Source organism: Bos indicus x Bos taurus, chromosome 20 (assembly GCF_003369695.1).
Source record: "Bos indicus x Bos taurus breed Angus x Brahman F1 hybrid chromosome 20, Bos_hybrid_MaternalHap_v2.0, whole genome shotgun sequence".
Classification (NCBI taxonomy): domain Eukaryota; kingdom Metazoa; phylum Chordata; class Mammalia; order Artiodactyla; family Bovidae; genus Bos; species Bos indicus x Bos taurus.
Genome location: NC_040095.1, coordinates 23,603,873 through 23,627,726, shown reverse-complemented (window position 1 = coordinate 23,627,726; position 23,854 = coordinate 23,603,873). Strand labels below are relative to the sequence as shown.

General features: G+C 36.8%; 1 protein-coding gene across 1 annotated transcript in view; it reads left to right on the top strand.

Moving 5' to 3' along the window:
* MTREX (Mtr4 exosome RNA helicase) overlaps positions 1 to 23,854 on the top strand; it is a 97,276-nt gene that overhangs the window by 54,317 nt on the left and 19,105 nt on the right. Inside the window, exons 19-24 of the mRNA XM_027520376.1 lie at positions 7,307 to 7,435; positions 10,228 to 10,338; positions 11,403 to 11,591; positions 15,370 to 15,533; positions 18,112 to 18,217; positions 23,348 to 23,404. Coding sequence (XP_027376177.1) covers positions 7,307 to 7,435; positions 10,228 to 10,338; positions 11,403 to 11,591; positions 15,370 to 15,533; positions 18,112 to 18,217; positions 23,348 to 23,404 — 756 coding nt within the window. The remainder of the gene's footprint in view (positions 1 to 7,306; positions 7,436 to 10,227; positions 10,339 to 11,402; positions 11,592 to 15,369; positions 15,534 to 18,111; positions 18,218 to 23,347; positions 23,405 to 23,854) is intronic.

The window sequence follows — 23,854 nt, the reverse complement described above, 5'->3', positions numbered from 1 at the left end:
TAGCACTGTTTATTATATATATCATGTTGTACATTATGTCCCTAATATTTATCTTACAACTATAAGTTTGTATTTTTTTATTACTGTCATCTCATTCCTCCTTCCCTCAACCTTGCCTCTGATAACCCAAAATCTGATTTCTTTCTCTGTGAGTTTGTTTTTGAAGCATAATTAACCCACAACACTATTAGTTCCTGTTACACAACATGATATATTTCTATACATTTCAAAGTGTTCACCTTGATACTTTTAGTTGTCACCATGAAAAGATATAGGCTGTATTGCCCACACTGTACAGTTCATGCCTATGAGTTATTTATTTTATAACTGAAAATTTGTATCTCTTAATCTCCCTCACCTACTTCTTTCCTCCCCCTCCTCCCCTGTCCTCTGACAACCATCTTCTCTCTGTATCAGTGACTTTGTTACCATTTGGTTATGTTTGTTGATTAGTTTTGTTTTTCATATTCCACAGTTAAGTGAAATCATCCCATATTTGTCATTCCCTACCTGGCGTATCTATCTCATTTAGCATAACTCCTTCCAGGTCCATCCATGTTGCTGCAAATGGGAAGACTCATTCTTTTTTGTGTTTGTGTGTGTGAGAGACATCTTTATCCTTTCCTCTATCAGTGGACTCTTGGCTTGCTTCTACATTTTGACTGTTGTAAGATATACAGTAATGCTGCAAAGAATGTAGGGGTGCATGCACATTTCCTTTTGGATAATGGTGTTTTTGTTTTCTTCAAATAAATACTCAGGAACAAAATTGCTGGGTCATTTGGTAGTTATATGTTTACCTTTTTGAGGAACTGTCATACTGTTTTCCATAGTGGCTGCACCAATTTACATTCCCACCAACAGTGCACAAGGGTTCCCTTTTTTCCACAAGTTCTTATTTCTTGCCAGTTTGATAATAGCTATTCTGTCAGATGTGAGATGATACCTCATTGTGGTTTTGATTTGCATTACCCTGATAATTAGTGATGTTGAGCATCTTTTCATGTACCCAATGGCCATGTGTATGTCGTCTTTGGAAAAATGTCTACTCAGCTCCTCTACCATTTTTTAGTTATATTTTTTGTTTGTTTGTTTTGATATCAAGTTGTACGTTCTTTAGTCACTAAGTTGTGTCTGACTCTGAGACCCCGTGGACTCGTGTGTAGTTCATCTCACTTGCATGTAGTTTGCTGGGCTCCTCTGTCCATAGCATTTCCCAAGCAAGAATACTAGAGTTGGTTGCTATTTCTTTCTCCAGGGGATCTTCCTGACCTAGGGATAGAATCTGCATCTCCTGCTTGGCAGGAGGATTCTTCATCATTTGCAGATATCTTTCACCATTCAGTAGGTGATCTTTAAGTTTTGTTGATAGTTTCCTTCACTGAGCAAAACCCTTTCAGTTTGATGTAGCCCCATTTTAAAAAATTTTTGCTTTTATTTCCCTTGCCTGAAGAGATAGGTCTGAAAAAATGTTACTAAGACCAGTGTTAAAGACTTCACTGCCTGTGTTTTATTCTGGCAGTTTTATGGTTTCATACCTTACATTTAAGTCTTTAACACATTTTGAGTTTATTTTTGTGCATAGTACAAGAAAGTAGTCTGGTTTGATTCTTCTACATATAGCTGTCCAGTTTTCCCAACACCATTTGTTGAGGAGACTGTCTTTCCCCTCATTGTATATTCTTGCCTCTTTTGTTGTAGATTAATTAATTGCCAGTATAAGTGTGGGTCCATTTCTGAACTCTCTTCTGTTCCATTGATCTGTGCCCTCCATGCTGTTTTGATGACTGTAGCTTTGTAGTATAGTTTTGAATCGGAGTGTGTAAGATTGTTTTAGTTATTTGGGGTCTTCTGTGTATCCATATGGCTCACATCGTAAAGAATCTGCCTGCAATGCAGGAAACCTGGGTTCTCTCCCTGAGTTGGGAAGATCCAAGGGCATGGCAACGCACTCCAGTATTCTTGCCTGGAGAATCTCATGGTCAGAAGAACCTGGCAGGCTACAGTCATGTCAGTTGTGTCTGACTCTTTGCAACCCCATGAACTATACAGTCCACGGAATTCTCCAGGCCAGAATACTGGAGTGGGTAGCTTTCCCTTCTCCAGGGGATCTTCCCAACCCAGGGGTCAAACCCAGGTCTCCTGCATTGCAGGCAGATTCTTTACCAGCTGAGCCACAAGGGAAGCCCTCACTTTACCAGGTAGGAAATAGCTAAAAGTGAAGTGAAAGTGTTATTCGCTCAGTCGGGTCTGACTCTGCCTGCCAGTCTTCTCTGTCCATGGAATCCTCTAGGCAAGACTACTGGAGTGGATTGCCATTCCCTTCTCCAGTAACTTCCCTGGTGGCTCAGTTGGTAAAGAATCTGCCTGCAATGTGGGAGACCTGGGTTTGATCCTTGGGTCAGGAAGATCCACTTGAGAAGGAAATGGCAACCCACTTCAGTATTCTTGCCTGGAAAATCCCATGGATGGAGGAGCCTGGCAGGCTACAGTCCATGGGGTCGCAAAGAGTCGGACACGACTGAGTGGCTTCACTTTCACTTTAATGAAGATAATGGTGACCTCCCTCAAAAGATCCCATGCATGTACTGCTACACTCAGTGCCCCCAACCCTGCAGCAGGCCACCACCTACCCACGCCTCTGCTGGAGACTCCCGGACACCCACAGGGAAGTCCAGGACAGTGTCTTGTGGGGTCATTGCTCCTTTCTCCTGGGCCCTTTCCTTTTGTTCAAGCTGGATTTAGAAAAGGCAGAGGAACCAGAGATCAAATTGCCAGCATCCGCTGGATCAAAAAAGCACGAGAGTTCCAGAAAAACATCTATTTCTGCTCTATTGACTACGCCAAAGCCTTTGACTGTGTGGATCACAGTAAACTGAAAAATTCTGAAAGAGATAAGAATACCAGACCACCTGACCTGCCTCTTGAGAAATCTGTATGCAGGTCAGGAAGCAACAGTTAGAACTGGACATGGAACAACAGACTGGTTCCAAATAGGAAAAGGAGTACGTCAAGGCTGTATATTGTCATCCTGCTTATTTAACTTATATGCAGAGTACATCATGAGAAACGCTGGGCTGGATGAAGCACAAGCTAGAATCAAGATTGCTGGGAGAAATATCAATAACCTCAGATATGCAGATGACACCACCCTTATGGCAGAAAGTGAAGAAGAACTAAAGAGCCTCTTGATGAAAGTGAAAGAGAATGAAAAAGTGGACTTAAAGCTCAACTTTCAGAAAACAAAGTTCATGGCATCCGATTCATCACTTCATGGCGAATAGATGGAGAAACAGTGGCAGACTTTATTTTCTTGGGCTCCAAAATTACTGCCAATGGTGACTGGAGCCATGAAATTAAAACACTTTCTCCTTGGAAGAAAAATTATGACCAACCTAGACAGCATATTAAAAAGCAGAGACGTTACTTTGCCAACAAAGGTTTGTCTAGTCAAGGCTGTGGTTTTTCCAGTTGTCATGTAGGGATGTGAGAGTTAGACTATAAAGAAAGCTGAGTGCTGAAGATTTGATGTTTTTGAACTGTAGTGTTAGAGAAGACTCTTGAGAGTCTCCTGGACAACAAGGAGATCCAACCAGTCCATTCTAAACGAGATTAGTCCTGGATGTTCATTGGAAGGACTGGTGTTGAAGCTGAAACTCTAATACTTTGGCCATCTGATGCGAAGAGTTCACTCATTTGAGAAGACCCTGATGCTGGGAAAGACTAAGGAGGGAGAAGGGGATGACACAGGATGAGATGGTTGGATGGCATCACCGACTCAATGGACATGAGTTTGAGTAAACTCCGGGAGTTGGTGATGGACAGGGAGGCCTCGCGTGCTGCAGTCCATGTGGTTGCAAAAAGTTGGACACAACTGAGCAACTGAACTGAACTGAGTCAGTTCAAGGAAAACAGCAAGCCCGTCTTCCACAACATTAACCAGTCCAATCTTACTGAGTGTCTTTTAACTGAGCAAAGTCTTCTTAGTGTCTTTCAATTGAGGGTAACCCACTCAGTGTCTAAAGTGAGTAAAAATCTTCCCAGTATCGTTCAGCTGAGTTTCAAACATAACCTACTCCTCCAAAGAAGAATTTATTACCAAATATCTTGACTCCAAGAAGGGAGACAGACCCAGTTGACCTCTGCTAGTACCAAGACTCTGGTTCTTCATGAAATTCAGACAAAGGAGAGAAGTCCTTTACTCCAAGTCTGTTTGTTGGTCACCAAAACTGCCATCAGGAAAAAACATGCATACCCTGAAAGTTGAGAATTATGTTTAATATGGCAGACTTACAGAGGACTTAAGGCAAAGAAACGACCTCAGATAGCTTTGAGGGATTGTTTTGAAGAGGGAAGGGTGGAGTCAGATACATAGAAAGTTTTTGTAAATGAAAACTAATTAGTCAGAGCTACTGCTGTTAATTAAAGAAAACCAGACACCTTCAGTTAATGAATTTAACACTTCTCTGTGTTTGGGAAGATGCAAGAGTCTGGGCTTATTCATATTGTTCCTTTGATATGCACCTTAACTGTCCTGTTTTTCTCTGTCCTGAATCCCCTCAGAGTGAACCATTGGGGTGGGGTGGCTGCAGAGGCTGATAGGTTGCTGGCTGACAGCCTGTTTTGTCTTAATCCTGAGTTCCCCTCAGGATCCACCATCAGGGGTGGCTGCAGTCGGTAATGGATGCACCGTTCTTGTTTTCTCATTTGGCTGGTGACATGACATTCTTTGTCCGCAGAGAGAAAATGCATACTTCAGAAGAAAATACTTTAAAGCATTTTAAGGAGATAAAAATGTATCATCAATATTTTGTGTTGTTTCTTTACATTCTACAATCTTGATTATCAAAAGTATATTTCTCTTATGTGAAGGATGATATTATAAATCTATCTTTATCAGATAGAAAACGTTTGCTGAGAAAAGCTTTATCATCTTAGGAAATAAATGTAACAGCAAGTTTTCATTTAATGCTGCAAAAAAGGAGGCTTGGAATGATTTTCCATACTCGTACTTGAGAATATCTCTGTAATGTTGTAAGTGGTTTTGGTAGCTCAGCATACCCTGTCTTTGCTTTGTATCTATACTACACTGAAAATTGTTTTAAAACTCCTTTAAAAATAATCATATTTGAAAAAAAAAACAAGCTGAGACAAAACTAGTTTCCCTTTTGAATTGGAAAACGGTTTATGCTTTCTTTGAAGAAATTTGTGCTCAGGTTTAATTGATTATGATTATACTTTTGATTTGTTTTGGAGATATATTTTACTGTTCTTAGGCAAATTCATAGGTTAGTACAGAAATAGGTTGTAGGCATGAATTAATGGGTATTTCTTGACAATTTTTGCATAAGTCTGTGCAGGAGGGATAGGAGGAGATTGAGTAATCACTTCTTTCCCTGTTCCCCTCTCAATCAAAGTAACTACCCCTTGTGGGGAAGCTACCTGTATTTTTGGTGGGAATGTAAATTTGTGCAGCCCCTGTGGAAGGCGGCATGGAGGTTCATCAAAAACTAAAAGCAGAGTTGCCATGTTGTGCTGTGCTTAGTCGCTCAGTTGTGTCCACCTCTTTGTGACCCCATGGACACATGGGAGCCCGCCAGGCTCCTCTCTCCATGGGGATTCTCTAGGCAAGAGTGCTGGAGTGAGTTGCCATGCCTCTCTCCAGTGGATCTTTCCAACCCAGGGATTGAATCAAGGTCTCCCACATTGGAGGCGGACTCTTTACCATCTGAGCCACCAGGAAAGCCCAAGAATACTGAATACCAAAGTTGCCATATGATCCAGCAATCTGACTCCCATCATATATCTGGACAAAGCTATAATTCCAAAAGATACATGCACCCCTGTGTTCATTATTCACAATAGCCAAGACTTAGAAACAGTCTAAATTTCCATCAACAAATAAATGAATAGAGAAGATGTGATACATGTATACTATGGAATACTGTTCAGCCATAAAAAGAATGAAATAATGCCCTTCACAGCAGCATGAATGGAACTAGAGATTATCATACTAATGAGTCAAAAAGAGAGAGACAAACATGATATCATTTATATGTGGAATCTAATATATGACCCAAGTTAATCTATCTAAAACAGATACAGACTCACAGAAATAGAGACCAGACTTGTAGTTGCCAAGAGGGAGAGAGGTAGAGGAGGGATGGAATGGCAGTTTGGGATTAGCAGGTGCAAGCTATTAATATAGAATGGATAAACAACAAGGTCCTACTATGTGGCACAGGGAACTATATCCAATATCTTGTGGTAAACCATGATGGAAAAGAATATAAAAAGAGTGCACTGTATGTATAACTGAATTGTTTAGCAGAAATGAATACAGCTTTGTAAATGTTGTAAACTGTGAAAGTGAAAGTTGCTCAGTCGTGTCTGACTCCTTGCAACCCCATGGACTGTAGCCTGCCAGGCACCTCTGTCCATGGAATTCTCTAGATAAGAATACTGGAGTAGGTAGCCATTCCCTTCTCCAGGGGATCTTCCCAACCCAGGGATCGAACCCAGGTTTCCTGCATTGCAGGTGGATTCTTTACCATCTGAGGCACCAGGGAAGCTATAAACTGTACTTCAATGAAAAAAATAACTTCTCTATTTACCTAATTTTATACAAAAGAGATTATTCAAATATTGAATCAAAAACTAAAATAATCTACTTTCATTGTATTTTTCATCTTGTTTAATTAGAATTATTTGAAGATACATATTTATTTTCTGATACTAATCATTCTTTTGGTTTCATTTTCTAATTCTAGCATAAATTGCGGAGAAGGCAATGGCACCCACTCCAGTACTCTTGCCTAGAAAATCCCATGGGCGGAGGAGCCTGGAAGGCTGCAGTCCATGGGGTCGCTGAGGGTCGGACACGACCGAGCGACTTCACTTTCACTTTTCACTTTCATGCATTGGAGAAGGAATGGCAACCCGCTCCAGTGTTCTTGCCTGGAGAATCCCAGGGATGGGGAGTCGGACACGACTGAAGTGACTTAGTAGCAGCAGCAGCATAAATTGAATTATAATAATAAGCTTATTATTATATCATTAGAAACTTAACAATGGCATATCAGGTGACAGTAATCATACTATTTAAATTCATATCAGGTAATTCCTCTGTTTTCTCATGCTCCATGTTGAAGAATGAAAAGAGACAGGCTTCATTTCATGAAGGAAACATTGTTTATATGCCAGTCATAGTGCTAAATGCAAGAACATAATTACTGTACACATGGAACTTGTAATTGTGTGCCAGTTTTTGAAAATTAATAAACTTTTATCCCGTTTTTTTTTCTAGCCTAATTCTGGTGAACTGGATCCGTTATATGTAGTAGAAGTACTTCTGCGCTGTAGCAAAGAGAGCTTGAAAAATTCAGCTACTGAGGCTGCAAAGCCAGCTAAACCTGATGAGAAAGGAGAGATGCAGGTTTGTACTTTACTTCATTTCTAGATTTCAGATATTTATAATCACTGGATTTCCTGAATGTGATTAGAATAAACACTCTCATGATTTCTAAATTGGAAGTTTTCAAGGTTTCTTAAAGCCATCTAAAAACCAGTAGGATGATTAATCCCTTTATCAAATTATGGCAGGATAATTAGTGACATAGTGAAGGATAAAGAGAATTTAATAATGAAGCTGGAATTTACCTGGGCTAAAAAGATGTTTATCATTAATTTGTGATTGTTTCATTTTACACTTTATTCCATCCATACTCTTTTTTTTTTGCATTCCTATGAAAATAATGACTGAAAATAGCCAGTCTTTTGAAAATAAGTTCTAAGTTTCCTTAAAATAATTTAATTTACATGTCCTTTTAATTAAGTGCAAAGCATTCAGTTTGCCACATTAGAAACCCATATTGAATGTCTCCTATTTTATTTTAAAATAAATAATATAGAGTAATTGTAAGTAAACCTAATTGAGGACTTTTCAAGTATCTTTTTGTAGACCAACATACTGAAATTTTGTTATTTTTAAACATTGCTTTAAGTACGTGGTACATTGGCTAGGTCTTTGAAGGAAGGTCATTGTAATGATACTTGTCATAATAGGCATTGGTTTGTGGAAAGTAAAATTGGCCACTGCAGCATCATAGTCTGCTGCTTTGGATTGATGAAATGAATGTGAGACTCAGAGTTGATAGTATTAGAAAGACTATACTGTTAAACATTTCAAAATAATCATTTAAAAGCCTAGTGTTATCTATAATTTTGAATACCAGCTAGGTTTTGGTCTTTGTTCCTTACTCTTATTTGTTCTCTAGAATTCCACCACCATTGAAACTTATATGATTTAGTTTTCCCTAACATTTATCAATTGACTGCTTGCCTAAAATTAGGCTAAAATTCTCCCAATCTAGCATATATTCATTGTAGCCAAAGGAATCTTTTAAGTTGCTGCAACTTGGAATGGCAAATATATGGCGTACATCCCAACATTCTCCTTCTCTCCTGGCATACACTGATAATAATTCATGGTTCCCTTTTACATTCAAAGCTTAGACTCTTTCTAAGAAAATGATCTGTTGAGTAATTCATTGGAGTTAGTATTTTAGGTGAAAACTGTTTGCTGTCTACTGTGTTCTAGGCCCATATTTTATTAAGCATGCACATGTGTACCTGTTTTACTTAAAGATAACGAGAAACTTTGCAGCTCTTAATAATACGATTTCATTCAGTTCAGTTGACAATCCCTACAGAAAAGCCTTCACTGAACCCTGGGCAAACTGAGTGTCTTTCCTCTGCTGAAAAAACATTTTCTATTCAGTTTACTTTAGCATGTCTTACTAAGGAAATTAAGGTGGACACGCGTAAGCATGAATTGCATCAGTACACGTAGTCTCTGACTTTAAGGGGTTTAGAGATACAGAGGGAGCATTTTGTGCTCAAAGAGGTGACTTATCGAAGGTGTGTGCATGTTGTAAGCTTATAAAAGAAGTAATGAAATTTAGGCAAATTTTTAGGAATGTTAGAACTTTTTAAAGATACATCTGCATTCCAAGATAGGAAGCAGCATGTGCAGAGCACAGAATAGCCCTCTTTAAAAATAACTCCTAGTTTTTCTGTCTGATGTGGTTGAATGACAGAGGCATAGAATGAAACAGGAAGGAAAAGTATACCTTAAGAAGTGGAATACATATATAATATTATTTGCTTTTGTAAATTATTATTTTCAGTAGGACTCCTGGATATAGGCAAATAATGCCATAGGCAGTTTGTAAGGAAATCTCATCTCTCAACTACAGTGATTGTGTAGCACTATTTAGGGTTGGTTTGAATCTATTTCCTTTACATGAAATATGAGGAGGAAATGGTATTTCCATAGTTAGCTTTCCCTTCTCTAATTTTAAGTGTATGTAATGCCAAATTTAACTTTTCATCAGCATTTGTGTAAGACTTTGTAAAGTGGCTATTTCTTTTGCCTGTGAAATAAATCTTGAATTTATTTTTCCAGGAAAAATAAGATGCCTTAGAATATAGCTAGCTTTGGATAGTAGTTGATTAGTAGAGGTTAACACTTTCAACAGTGTATTCTAAAAATTACTTTTATCACTGTTGCTTTGCCAGCTTCAGTGTGATGATGAGGGAAGGGTATTCTTGTCAGGAGAATGCATGGAGGAAGATTTGAAAATAGTTGGTTTTCAAGATTATGTCTAACAGAGTCATTCTGGCCCATCCAGAGATTACATGAATATTTCATGGCCATCTACACTTAAATAGTTTTCCCTTCATTTGTAGTGCTGTAGTACTTTTAGATATTAAAAAAGCACCAATTACTGAGGATGCAAAAATGAATGAAGTACGGATTCTGTTGAGGGAATCACTTATTTTTATGTACCATTTGTTAGCCTGTTTCTTAAAGCTTTGAATTTGTTTTTACGTCTTAAATATAGTTCTAGGGACTTCCCTGATAGTCCCGTGGCTGGGACTCTGGGCTTCCAGTGCAGGGGGCCCGTGTTTGATGCCTGGTCAGGAAACTGGATCCTACATGCTGTGACTAACAGCTGGTGCAGCCAAATAAATAAATATATTTAAAACAAAATAATAGTTTCTATTAAGGTATAAGCTTCCACAGTGGTTACTATCCACTTATTATACCTGCCACATAATGTAAATGCAGTTTTCTTATAAGGATTCAAAGTATATTTAAGAAATGGCAGAATTTGAAAATGTGCAGTGTTAATTGTTATATGTATATAACTTTTCTGTTGGTAGGTTGTTCCAGTTTTGGTGCATCTCCTGTCTGCTATCAGCAGTGTTAGACTTTACATCCCTAAAGACCTTCGACCACTGGACAATAGACAGAGTGTTCTAAAATCAATACAGGTATACACATTAATTTTATAAATTAAATATAAATTGTATGTAAATATATATAGATTGTATAACAAGGAAATTGATATGCTTTTAAATATATTGCTTTCTTTCAGAAAAACTATAAACACTGCCAATAGTGGCAGTTATTTTTAAGAAACATAGTGGCAGCAGATCTACATGTAGATTGCCCTCTCTTTGAATCTACCAACAAGTGAGTCTAAAGGAGGGCTCACAAAGTAGAACGTGACCACTGCTGTATGTTAAATACATTTTCTTTACTGGTTATGAATGAAAGTAACTATAGAGTGTGTTAAAAGTTTTTATATATAAAATTATGTGCCTGGACTTTTGATTAATACATGGATAAAATAGTCTTATGGAAAATTATTAGTTGGTTAGTAAATAAATATTTGAAGAGCATTTACTATGTAGCAAAGGCCATATACTAAAATCTGAGAAAACTGGATGCTTTTCGTGTAGAGTAGGAATTTTTAAGCTGTGGTCCATATGTGGGCTTCTTAAAATGAATAATTCTCTTAACAATTTTACAAAAAGTTTTGTGGGTAACCTTTTTTTTAAATTTCTAACTGACCAAATCCTATCTTACGTTTAAGGCCTATCTAAGACCCTGAAAGTCTTCCAATGGGATATCAGACTGTAATAACCTCTCTCTTCTCTGAATTCACATGTTCATTATATTTAATAGTTAAATCATGTTAGGGAAAAAAAATGTAGCAATGAGGATCTGGATCCCTTAAAAAGTTTGTCTTTTTAAGTCTTTCGACTCAGTACCACGCTCCCTAAGAATCAGCCCAAAGAAGTAATCAGAAAATTGAAAAAAATTTACACTTGAGATGTTCAATTCAGGATTCTTTATAATGGCAGGAAGTTATAGCAGTAAATGTACAGGAATGGGTTTTATCAATAAGTTGTGCCACATCCAGAACTTAACTAAACTCTAAATATTAGAAGTATTGTGCATAGGAAAAACATAAAAGGAAATACTGATTTAGCTTAGTCTTAACTAATATTATCTGTGAGGTGAAAAATGAATTTTAAATATTTTGTTTCAGGAAGTTCAGAAACGTTTTCCTGATGGTGTTCCCTTATTAGACCCTATTGATGACATGGGCATTCAGGATCAAGGACTGAAAAAAGTTATCCAGAAAGTAGAGGCCTTTGAGCATCGAATGTATTCTCATCCTCTTCACAATGATCCAAATTTGGAAACTGTGTATACACTTTGTGAAAAAAAAGCACAGGTATGGCAGAAACATTTTTATCATAGAATTCTATGTATTTCACTATATGAGAGAGTATATATATTTTTTCATTTTATTTTTCTATTGGTTTCATCAGCTAAAGCAGGAGGATGTCTAGCTATCAATTCTTACTAGCAAAAAAAAAGTCGATCACTTTAATTGAGATATCATTCAAATAGCATAACATTCATCCCTTTAAAGCATACCATTTAGTGGTTGTTAGTGTATTCACAGTATGGTCTGCAACTATAAGCACTATCTAACTGCAGAACATTCTCATTACCCACAAAAGAAACCTCATCCCTATTAGCAGTCACTCCCCATTTCCCTACCCTCCAGTCCCTGGCAGCTGCAGATCTCATTTTTGCCTTATGGATTTGCCTGTTGTGGAGCTTTCATGTAAATAATAAAATATGTGGCCTCTGTGTTTGCCTTCTTAGTTAACGTCTTCAAGATTCATCCATATTGTAGCATGAATTTGTATTTTATTCCTTTTTATAGCTGAAAAATATTGCCTTATATATGTTATACCACATTCTGTTTACCATTCGTCAGCTGATGAGCATTTGGAGTTTTTCCATTTCTTGGCTGCTATGAATAATAGTGCTATGAACATTTGTGTACAGTTTTTATGTGGACATATGTTTCCATTTCCCTTAGATGGAATTGGGTTGAATTGCTGGGTCCTAGAGGAGCTCTGTGTTTAACTTTTTGAGAAAGTGCCAAACTGTGTTCCAAAGTGCTGCACCATTTATGTTCTCAGCAGCAGTAAAGTCCAGTTTCTCCACATCCTCCCCAACATTTGTTATTGTCTGCATTTTTAATTATAGCTGGTCTAGTGCTATAAAGTAGTAGTTCACCTTTTTAGAGTAACTAGCTGTGTTCTCCAACCAGTTAAAGCATTCTTATAAGCCATTCTGAATAATGAATTCGGAAAAAGCTTGTTGAAGTGAACACATTTCTTTCCACTATCCACTTCTCTTCAACTAGAATCTCTTGTATATCCAAATAGCATTTTCTCCTTGAAGTTTATCACTCTTTGCTTTTGTGCTTTTTCAGCTTTTATCACATGCCACTCTTCCTGTGTTTGTCTTTCTGTCTCACAAACTAGATTTTAAGCTCCTTAGGCTCAGGTGTTTCATTTTAGCTTACTTATACTCTTTCATATCTCTCATAATGATCTGTTTTTATGAAGTAGGTGCCTGGTATTTATTCAATAAATAATGTGAGTAGAAACTTCTTTGCCTAATAAAGTAATGTATTCAGCTCATAGTTTTAACAGCACTGCCCCTTCCTAGCTTTTTGTGAACTAACATGATGTGGCCTGTGCTGTGTTGGGCACAGCAAGTATGTTCTCAGTGAACATGTAGCATATATACTATGCTGTGGCCCACCGTGAAGGTTTCCTCTCAAAATGAGGAAACTGAGACATTAAAAGCTTGAGCATGCTCAGAGTGTGCTAGTATGATCCCAGCCTACCCATCTCTCACCAGGACCTTGCAGCTCCCTCCCTGCGTCCAGTTACTCCCTACACCAGAGAATCAACTTTAATAGTTTCAACACAAGAACAAAGAGACCTGAGTTTGGTTGAGTGATAACTGAAGAGTATCTGTGGATAACGTGACTTGAAGCCCCAGAGAAAGGGATTATCTGAGCTACTCAAATATAACAAAAAGGCCCTAGTGTCTGGCTAAAAGTCTGGCTAAATGAACTTGTTATAAAGACTGCAGTACATGCAAAAAGTGCTTATGCGGGAGCATTAAGCTCTAGAAGTAAGACCTGAAACTGATGTGGGCTGTGTTTTTACTTTTGCTGAGTAGTGTCATACACCAGAAAAGACTGAAAGGAAAACCACAGCTTGTTGTGAGATTATAGTAGGTATCTCTCCTGTTCCCCCTTACTTATACTGCAAGAAAACTATGAAGAGTTAACAATTTTATGACGTTCTAGAGAGTGCAAGATAAACTTAACATTCCTTAGCCCTGCCTAGGAAGCCGTTCAGAATCTGACTGCTCAACTGTCAACATTTTAAGTCCTCCTACCCTCTGACCCAGCTTTCTACAAAGTGAGGCAATATGAGGATGTTCTTGTATCATTGTTTGAAAAAGCAAGTGAATATAAACCACCTCTGTGTTCATCAGTAGAAAGTTAGATACATGAATTATGAATATCCACACAGTGGGTATCAAAATGACCCTTAAAAAGAATGAGGTAACTGTATATGTACTTTTTGGAAAAGAAATCCTGATTGTATTAAGTGGGAAAGGAAGCTGATCACACTTTTGTGGGGAAAACTGCTGTACCTGTGTATTCATGTATTTACAGACATGGATAATCTATTCTGTGTTCTTTGAAGGTATGTAGAAAAAGATCTAGAACAGCATCATGCAGTATATAATACAAGCTTCTCACATAAAAGTCTTTAGTACACACTTTTTTTAAAAAATGAAAAACAGGTGAAATTAATTTTAATGAGATTTTTTTATTTAACTCAGTATATCCAGAATACATTTCAACATGTAATCAGTATAAAAATTACTGAGGTAAAAATCTTAAATAGTAGACTCTCTTCTACCAACCTGTAAGCTTTGTATGCCTCTGGGTATTTAGAACAGTCTTCTATGCTAATAACATAGGCACATCTTAAATTAAAGAAACTTCAGAAGATAATTTTTTTTTCTGATAGGCCTAATAAACATGCCAGGCGGCATAGAGGTAGCATGTTAGGTGACGTATAAAGCATTCCTTCTTATCCTCCTAGCACTGGGACATGTCAGTTCATAGCAATGTAAACAGTTGCTAAGAGTCCAAATGCCATCAATCCCAAGCTTGGGTTTGAATCCCATCTTTTATTACTCTCTCTCTCTCTGTGATCTTGACCAGTTTACTTGGTAATCTCTCTCTGCCTCAGTTTTCTCATTTGTAAAATGCACGTTTATGTCTGCTATAAGAATTAAATGAAATAATGTAAAGCACTTGAAGAATCAGGATTCATAGTTAGCTGTCAATAAATTCAATTACTGACCACCGTCGTTGCCTTTAACTTCTCCTCAGTTGAAGCTTAATAAAGCATCTGCAAAATACGAGTCTGAATTTCAGCTTCTCAGTTCCTAAACCTTCTATCAATGTTTTTCTGAACTTCAAGCCTCCACTTTAGGATCCCAGTGTTTTCTTGCTTTGTACTGTCAGCTCTGTCACAGTTGATGGGTATATAACATCTATGCTGCTGCTGCTAAGTCACTTCAGTCGTGTCCGACTCTGTGCAACCCCATAGACGGCAGCCCACCAGGCTCCCCCGTCCCTGGGATTCTCCAGGCAAGAACACTGGAGTGGGTTGCCATTTCCTTCTCCTATAATATCTATATATATTATTAATTCCATTAATCTACAGATTAATGGAATTTTAAAACACATTTAATCTAAAATATGACCTCAAAATAACATTTTCCTTTTAAGCTTTCATCTCTGTCTACAGAATAAAGACTTGTTTTCTTTGCTAAATCCTTTTCCAGCTTTTAGGCAGATTTTTATGCAATTTGAGGGCTTAAAAGAAATTGAGTTGCCCCTAATTCCGTAAGGATGAAAAGTTGGAGCTGATTTGATTGCTACCTCAGATAACATCATCATTCTTGTATAATATCCTGGAATAGTAAGAAACTGCTATGTTCCTCTCCACCCCTTCCCCAATATAATATTTTTTGATTCATTTCATGAGTAAATGTAATTTTTATTCTGTTTACTTTATCATTGAACTTCTTTTTACTTTTGTATGCCTTAGATTGCAATAGACATTAAATCCGCAAAGCGAGAACTAAAGAAAGCAAGAACTGTCCTACAAATGGATGAGCTCAAATGTCGCAAACGTGTTTTAAGGAGGTTGGGATTTGCTACATCTTCTGATGTCATAGAGATGAAAGGACGAGTAGCTTGTGAGATAAGCAGGTAATACCTGGTTGTTCTAGAAAACTGATTCTAAAGTAGAATACTGATTTTAAAAGAGGGCTGTTAATCTTTTGGAAAAAGAACTGTTTTAAAAATAATAAAGTTTGTTTGTTACTTTTCACATTAAAATACAGGTTTTGGCCATGAAGTTGAGAAATTAGGGAGAATAAAAATCTTGGATCTTACTAATTAATGCAGAAACCATTAGTATCTTCATGTTTCCTTTTTCTTTATTTTACAGCACTGTGGAATTTTTATGTAACTGTAGTCTTAGTTTACACATGAATTTTTATTTTAATTTTTTTGTAGTTACTAACAGTTTCCCACCTTGAAACTAAAATCATTGTCCTCTTTTATGTAAAGTTTTGGGCTAACGTAGCATATTATATGCCACAGCTTAAAATCAGATATAATCTTTTGTATATTAGATATCAGCTGTTTATTTTGGTAATCTTCTACCACATTACAAATGACCTTAAAGCTAAATGACTTAAAGCAGAAGTCATTTCATTCTCTCTGATTGTTTCTGTGGGTCAGAAATTCTAAGACTGGCCCATAAGATGGTTCTGGCTCAGGATCCCTTGTGACTGCCATCATTTTGAAGATATTTTGCCATAGTCAGTTATTCTCTGTGAGTCCATAAAAGACATCTCAAAATAGTTTTTATGTACTCACCAAGGCCCTAATGTATGGGGTCAGAAAATTACAAGCCTTTGTAAATGCTTTTGGACATTCCTGATGAAGACTTACTCATATCGTTCTTGTGGATCATCTAGTTCAGATACGACTTCAGATGTCTGCAGGGGCCAAGATTCTGTGGTAAACAGAACAGTTGTAGGCCACCAAAAGGAGGCAGCAACTACCCAACCCCAATTAGTTATTAAAAAATAATGTGATATCAGAGTCTAAGTTAGAAAAGTCAGATATCTAGTTTCTTTCTTTCTTTTTTTTTTTTTTTGGTGAAATCTCTTGATTTTTAAATGTTCACAAAATATTTCAGAATTATGTTTTTAGGTTCCTATGCAAGCTAAATATAAAACACTTCGTGTTAGATTTGGCCCACACGCTTGTATTGAATAGCTTTCCTTTAACCTTGATAAAATTAAGCTTTCCTGCTTTGTAATTAAAGAAACCTAGGCAGTATAAAGTTAATAATTTATGCAAGATTAAATTTAGACTATAACATCGATCTGCTTATTTAAATGCCGAGATTAATGTTATTGGAATTATTTCTTTGTGATGTTATATAGTACTCAATAATTATTAAATTGATAGCAATTTAATTTTATTTTAAATTATTAATATAAATTTAATATATTATTAAATAATTGATTTATTTCTCGGGTATCTGCAGCTAGATTTAGTCTTGGGAGAAAGAATATTTAGAGAGATAAAGATAAAAATATCACATATCAAAGCGCATTACTTTCCCCCTGCTTTGCCTCTCCTTCTGATCTGTCTTGGAGAATAAAATCACTGCAGGCAAAAGCTGAGGAGTCGTCCTAGATTCCTTCTCACCCTTCCTACTCTCTTTGCACATCTTCATGATTGTTTTCTCCTATCTCTGTGCTGTTTTAACTGTTCCCAGTAACTGAAGTGCATCCCTTTTATAAGTTTCTGCAACCCATCCTTTATTCTCTTGCTTTCAGAATTTTCTTTCCAAAGCATAAATCCTAGCATGTCATTCTTCGGTAAAAGTCTGTCAATGATTCTCTGTTGCTTTTAAAATAAATTCCATAATTGAGTATATTCTTGCCCTTTCCTGTGTATCCCTTCTGTTGCCACATCCCACACGTTTCTTTCATTTAGCATGACCTTTCCATCACTCCCCATTCCTACATGTTTTTTTCAAGATCTTCTGAAACTTGCTTTGCGTTTCTTCAGATTGATTTTAGTCTCAACTTTTTTTTTTTTTTTGCGTAATTGCCTATACAAACCTCTACTAAATTGCTGTCATGTGCTTATTATCTTTCCCATCTGCCTCTCCCACATTAGACTATAGAAGTAGTCTTATTTGTATTTTTGTCCTTTTGTTTTTCTGTTAGGAACTTAACTCTGTTTATCATTAGGAACCCATATTTAGCTTTTGACTTTTGTTTTTGATTAGTTATTACCGTAAAGCTAGATGGTTTGTGACTTTTAGAAATCTTAGGAAGTTTGCAAAATGTGTGTCTGCTATGGATACATTCTAATTAAGATTTCTAATAAAGTTGTTTTTCATTTTCTATTTTTTAAAGTTATTTGTAAAAAATAATTCAAATTTAATTGAGCTACAAACAATGTAAAAGGTCCTTAAACCTAGGTAATAAATGCTAATGGCTAATTTTTATGGTATTTTGAGAGTCAAGAAAACATTATTTATTTACATGAATATCTGTTTTGGTGTTTGCTAGGATGAGCTCTTTATATGAGACACCCATTTCACATTTACTATTGATTTATTCATAAATATGAAGACCTGCCATTTCCTTAGTTAGACAAGTCTTAATTTAAAACTGTATCTTAAGGATGTGTGGCTATATATATGTGTTTTTGTATTCTGATATTTGGAGTTTCTTTTTTTTTTGTGGTGGTACAGTGCTGATGAGCTCCTTCTAACTGAGATGATGTTTAATGGCCTTTTCAATGACCTATCTGCAGAGCAAGCAACAGCACTACTGAGCTGCTTTGTGTTTCAAGAGAATGTGAGTTTATGTATTTAGCACATCTTATTTATTAATTTGCATTTTATAGTTTAATTTTAATATTATGGATTTTTAAATTATAAAATGACTTTCATATTTTCATATTAATAGTTATATTATCAGAAAAGAATAAACTAGAATTTTATTTATAGACAATCATTGTTAGTCAGATTCTAAGTTATAAATTTGTTCCATAACCCAGTGCATTATTTGAAGGTCTGTGTTAGTCAGACAGTCCTAGAAGAAAAAATGAAAATTAGGCAAACTAGTGAAAATGAAGAGAGTGAGACTGAATTAATACGCCTCTTCTCAGTTTTGGAGAGTAACTATGAGGCAGCTGATTATATCAATAGTAACAGCTGAAATCTTTGATTTCATAGGCAAGATTTGAGGTAATGGCCATAAGATTCTCATCAATAATCTTTTCAAGTGAGTAGACTTTGAAGTTAGTTGACTTTCAGCAACTTTTAAGAAATAAAAATGAAGTGCTAGGTGGACCATGAGAACACTAATCATCCATTGTGCTCAGTCGCATCTGATTCTTTACAAACCAGTGGACTGTAGCCCACCAGGCTCCTCTGTCCATGGAATTTTCCAGGCAGGAATACTGGAGTGGGTTGCCATTTCCTACTTCAGAGGATCTTCTCGACCCCAGGGATCAAACCTGCGTCTCCTGCATCGGCAGGTAGAATCTTTACCACTGCATCACCTGGGAAGCCCCTTGAAGTGAAGTCAGTGAAGTGAAGTCGCTCAGTCGTGTCCGACTCTTTGCAATCCCATGGACTGTAGCCTACCAGGCTCCTCCGTCCCTGGGATTCTCCAGAAGCCCCTTACTTTAATTCAAAAGCCAGTGTTTGTTTAAAAGAGTAAAATACATGTTTCACATTTCAAATTCAAGATTTTATTCATTGTGTATAAAATTGATGAAGTAAGATTAAGACAAGGACATTCGCCTTCTAAAAATAATGTTATGTAAATTTTTAGATGACCTTTTATCATATATTTAAAATTTTATCATATATTTAAATTTTTTAAAAAGTAAATTGTGTAAGACAAATTTGTTTTTGCAATTCTGCCATTGATCTATTTATCCAGTAACTATTTCCTTATTAATCAGATCAGTTACATAACTTCTTGAAATAGGTGTGGGCACGTTTCTTTAAGCTCCCTGATTGCAGATTAGCATTACTACTATAGTGGCAATGACAACAAGTAGGACACTAATTGAAAAATGATTTATGCTCTCCTAAGAATGCTGTGCACTTATGAAGTAATTTAATCTGCCTGTGAGGAATGCATTTCTTTATGAAATATTATGTTAGGCTGTTTTCCTTAGGTTCAAAATCTTACTACATTAATTTCTGAGATAATTGTTAAGAACGTTTGTCAGGTTTTCTTTGAACAGATCTAAGGTTTACAGATTGTTTGGGGGTTGATGATCTTCTGCCATGGCAGACTTTGTCTTCTGGCTAATTTCTTATACTCTGTTGTGTTTTTTGTTTTTCATTTGGCACAACAAAAATCCTGTCTTTTGAGAGGCCAAGTGTGTTACCTCTTCACAGGAGTTGGGCTTCACCAAACCATAGTTTTTAAATCTTGGGGCAGGATGTCACTGTGTGTGGTAAAGATTTGTTCAGTGAAGCCACACTCTGCTGTATGTGCTGTCATCATGCTTCCCATGGTGCCGTCAACAGCAAAATGGATCATTGTGTTGAAAGTAACACGGAATGTCGTTGATACTTTTAAAAGTATTTTCTAGCCAGAGAAGAAGGTAAATATAGTAAGATATTGGTTATCAATGCTGATAATTTCTATTTTAAAATGTGTTATTTCTAAAACTGTGCCCTTATTTTTATATCATTAGAAGTAATATAGAATTACACAGTCTTTATAATGTAAATAACAAGTGTCTTTCAGATGCTTATTAATCACCCACTGCATGCACTGCAGAGACCAAGACCCGAGAGAGACAACAGAATTTTTTGCTTTCATGATACTTTCGTGTATGCTAGTCAATGAAGATAAAGAAATCAAGAACAGACATATTATGTCAGAAGGATGAGAGGTTTGGAGAAAAGTGAAGCAAAGGAGGCAAATAGAAATCATTTGGGGGGGCTGCATTTACTATTTTAAATAAGGTGATTAGAAAAAGCCTCACTGATAGAGTAAAATTTGAATCAAGACCTAAAGGAGAGACGGGGCAAACTGCATGTACCTGGTGGGAACGTGTTGGTAAAGTGAGAGACACTTAACTTACTTATATCATGACCAGTGCCTTCTGCTTATAATGACCAGGAGAGAGGAGAGCAGTAACTGGTGACCAGGGGATGGATGCAATATCAAAGATATTTACAGTCTTGCATACTTTTCACTAAACTGAGATACTGAGTTCATTCTGGCCATTTTGCTTTCTCATTACTTATCATAATTTTTTTGTTTTAATAGGAATAACACAGAACCTGGTTCATAATTTATTATATAATATATACCTGATACAAATCAAAACCAAGTCCTATATAAATACTGATGCTTAAAGGCAGATCTGTTACAACTAGCCTGTAGTTTGGTTTCTTACTTAATTTACCTATAATTACTTTAAATCCTGTCTCACACATATATACATAAATTTCTTGCAATAATTTTTTGTATAGTAAGTCTACCTTTGTCAAAATTAATTGTTCCTTAATATTAGATTAGTACAAAAGTAATTACCGTTTTGGACCCTGAATTTTAAATCATTATAACTAGGCTCAAGTTCATCTTTATTAACCAAAATAGGAACCATTACAATTAACATATTTGTGCCAATGAGAAATAAGTTTGTTTATTCCTGTAGCATAGAAATCCATGCTTTGGGATTTGATGAACTCATGGGAAGCATTTTTTGCATCTTGCTGGTTGTGGAAGCATTTTCCCTTCAAAAAGTTGTAGAGATGCTTGAAGAAGTGGTAGTGAGTTGGTGAGAGGTCAGGTGAATATGGCAGGTGAGGCCAAACTTCTTTCAGCTTTTGAAGCGTTGGTTGTGCAACATGCAGTCAAACGTGATTGTGGAGAAGAATTGGGCCCTTTCCGTTGACCAGTACCTGCTGCAGGCATTGCAATTTTGGGTACACCAGATGTAATGGTTTCGCCAGGATTCAGAAAGCTCTCATGGATCACACGAACAGCAGACCACCAAACAGTGACCATGATCCTTTTCTTGGAGCAAGTTTGGGTTTGGGAAGTGCCTTAGAGCTTTTTCTACATCCACCCAGTGAGCTAGTTGTCTCTGACTGTCGTGTAAAATCCACTTTTCGTTGCACATCACAATCCAGTCGAGAAATGGTACATGGTTGTTGGGTAGACTAAGAGAAGATGACACCTCAAAATGACGAATATTTTGATTTTCGATCAGCTCATGAGGTACCCACTTATCGAGCTTGTTCACCCTTTCACTTTCCTTCAAGTGCCACATGAGCGTGGGATGGTCACTGTTGAGTTTTTGGGCAGCTTCTTGTGTAGGTGGAAGAGGGTCGGCTTCAGTGGTCCTCTCAGGTGGTTGTCGTCACTTCTGATGGTCAGTGGCTGCTCTCTTCATCTGCAGGGCTCTCGTCGTCTTTGCCAGACTTCCTGAACTAGCACTGCACTGTATGTTCATTAGCAGTTCCTGGGTGAAATGCATTGTTGATGTTGCGAGTTGTCTGCACTGCTTTATCACTCCTTTTGAACTTGAATAAGAAATTTGCTTGAATTTGCTTTTTGTCTAACATTATTTCCATAGTCTAAAATACAAATAAAATAAACAGCAAGTAATAATTCATTAGCAAAAAGCTTTATAAAGCAAGAAATGAGCATTAAAATGATGTATAACAGAACCACATTTGACTAGTATTCCAATATCAAATGGCATAATTCAACAATGCAAAACTGAAATTTCTTTTATACCAACCTAATAATATCTTTATACTAATCACAAGTCTGTAGGGTTTGAGTGCCTTAGAATGTTAAGAACGGAGAAGGCAATGGCACCCCACTCCAGTACTCTTGCCTGGAAAATCCCATGGACGGAGGAGCCTGGTGGGCTGCAGTCCATGGGGTCGCTAAGAGTTGGACATGACTGAGCGACTTCACTTTCACTTTCATGCACCAGAGAAGGAAATGGCAATCTACTCCAGTGTTCTTGCCTGTAGAATCCCAGGGACGGGGGAGCCTGGTGGGCTGCCGTCTGTGGGGTCACATAGAGTCAGACATGACTGAAGTGACTTAGCAGCAGAGTGTTAAGAAACCAACACACAGAATTGAAGCAGCTTGTCCATGTTAATTTGATTGGTTAGTAATAGACCTTAAACTCTTAATTTTTCTAATTGAAAAATTGATGGACTTTGCAGTAATAGAAAGAGAACAGTAAGAACAGTGAAACTCATTTAAATTTTTGTCTTCAAACAGGCTTCCCTAGTGGCTCAGATGGGTAAAGAATCTGCCTGCAGTGCAGGAGACCTGGGTTCAGTCCCTGGGTTGGGAAAATCTCCTGAAGAAGGGAATGGCAACCCACTCCAGTGTTGTTTCCTGGAGAATTCCATGGACAGAGTAGCCTGGTGGGCTACAAGGCTACAGTCCCTGGGGTTGCAAAGAGTAGGACATGACTAAGCAGCTAACACTTTTCAAAGTGGTTAGAGAGTTAGAAATACCTAGGTAAGATTAAAATTGAAGGCATTACTTCCAATGTAGTTTATACAAGATTTTTAGTTTTCACAGGTTAAAAGTTGCCTAGAAGTCAAACTGTTTAAAAAATCAAAATATGATATAACAGTTTATAAATGTTGATGTAACTAAACTACTATGCATGTTTACAATATTTGCTCCTTCAGTTCCATTTATGGTCACAAAAAATAGCTAATTTAGCACACTTTGAAAATTTAGGAGTGTAGTATTTTCCTCTGAAATGTAAAAGAATAGTATAATTCAGGATGACATGAGTGATAATTTTGCTGACATAATTAAGTTAATTAGAAACTTTAAATGCTAATGACTGAGGTCTTATCATTTGAAATGAACAGAAATCATAAAAGCTTTGTTTTGTTTGTAGAAGTAAATAGTATATAATGCATTTTAAACTTGAGTTTTGTATATAATCTTCCCTTTCTTTTATAGTCTAGTGAGATGCCCAAATTAACAGAGCAGTTAGCAGGACCACTTCGTCAAATGCAGGTAAGATTTTTTTGAACTACGTATTTTAAGAATAGTATATTGTGAAATAAACATTTGTGACAGTCTAATCATAGACCACCTGACCGGCCTCTTGCGAAACCTATATGCAGGTCAGGAAGCAACAGTTAGAACTGGACATGGAACAACAGACTGGTTGCAAATAGGAAAAGGAGTATGTCAAGGCTATATGTTGTCACCCTGCTTATTTAACTTATATGCAGAGTACATCATGAGAAACTCTGGGCTGGAAGAAGCAAAAGCTGGAATCAAGATTGCCGGGAGAAATATCAATAACCTTAGGTATGCAGATGATACCGCCCTTAAGGCAGAAAGTGAAGAGGAACTAAAAAGCCTCTTGATGAAAGTGAAAGTGGAGAGTGAAAAAGTTGGCTTAAAGCTCAACATTCAGAAAACGAAGATCATGGCATCTGGTCCCATCAGTTCCTGGGA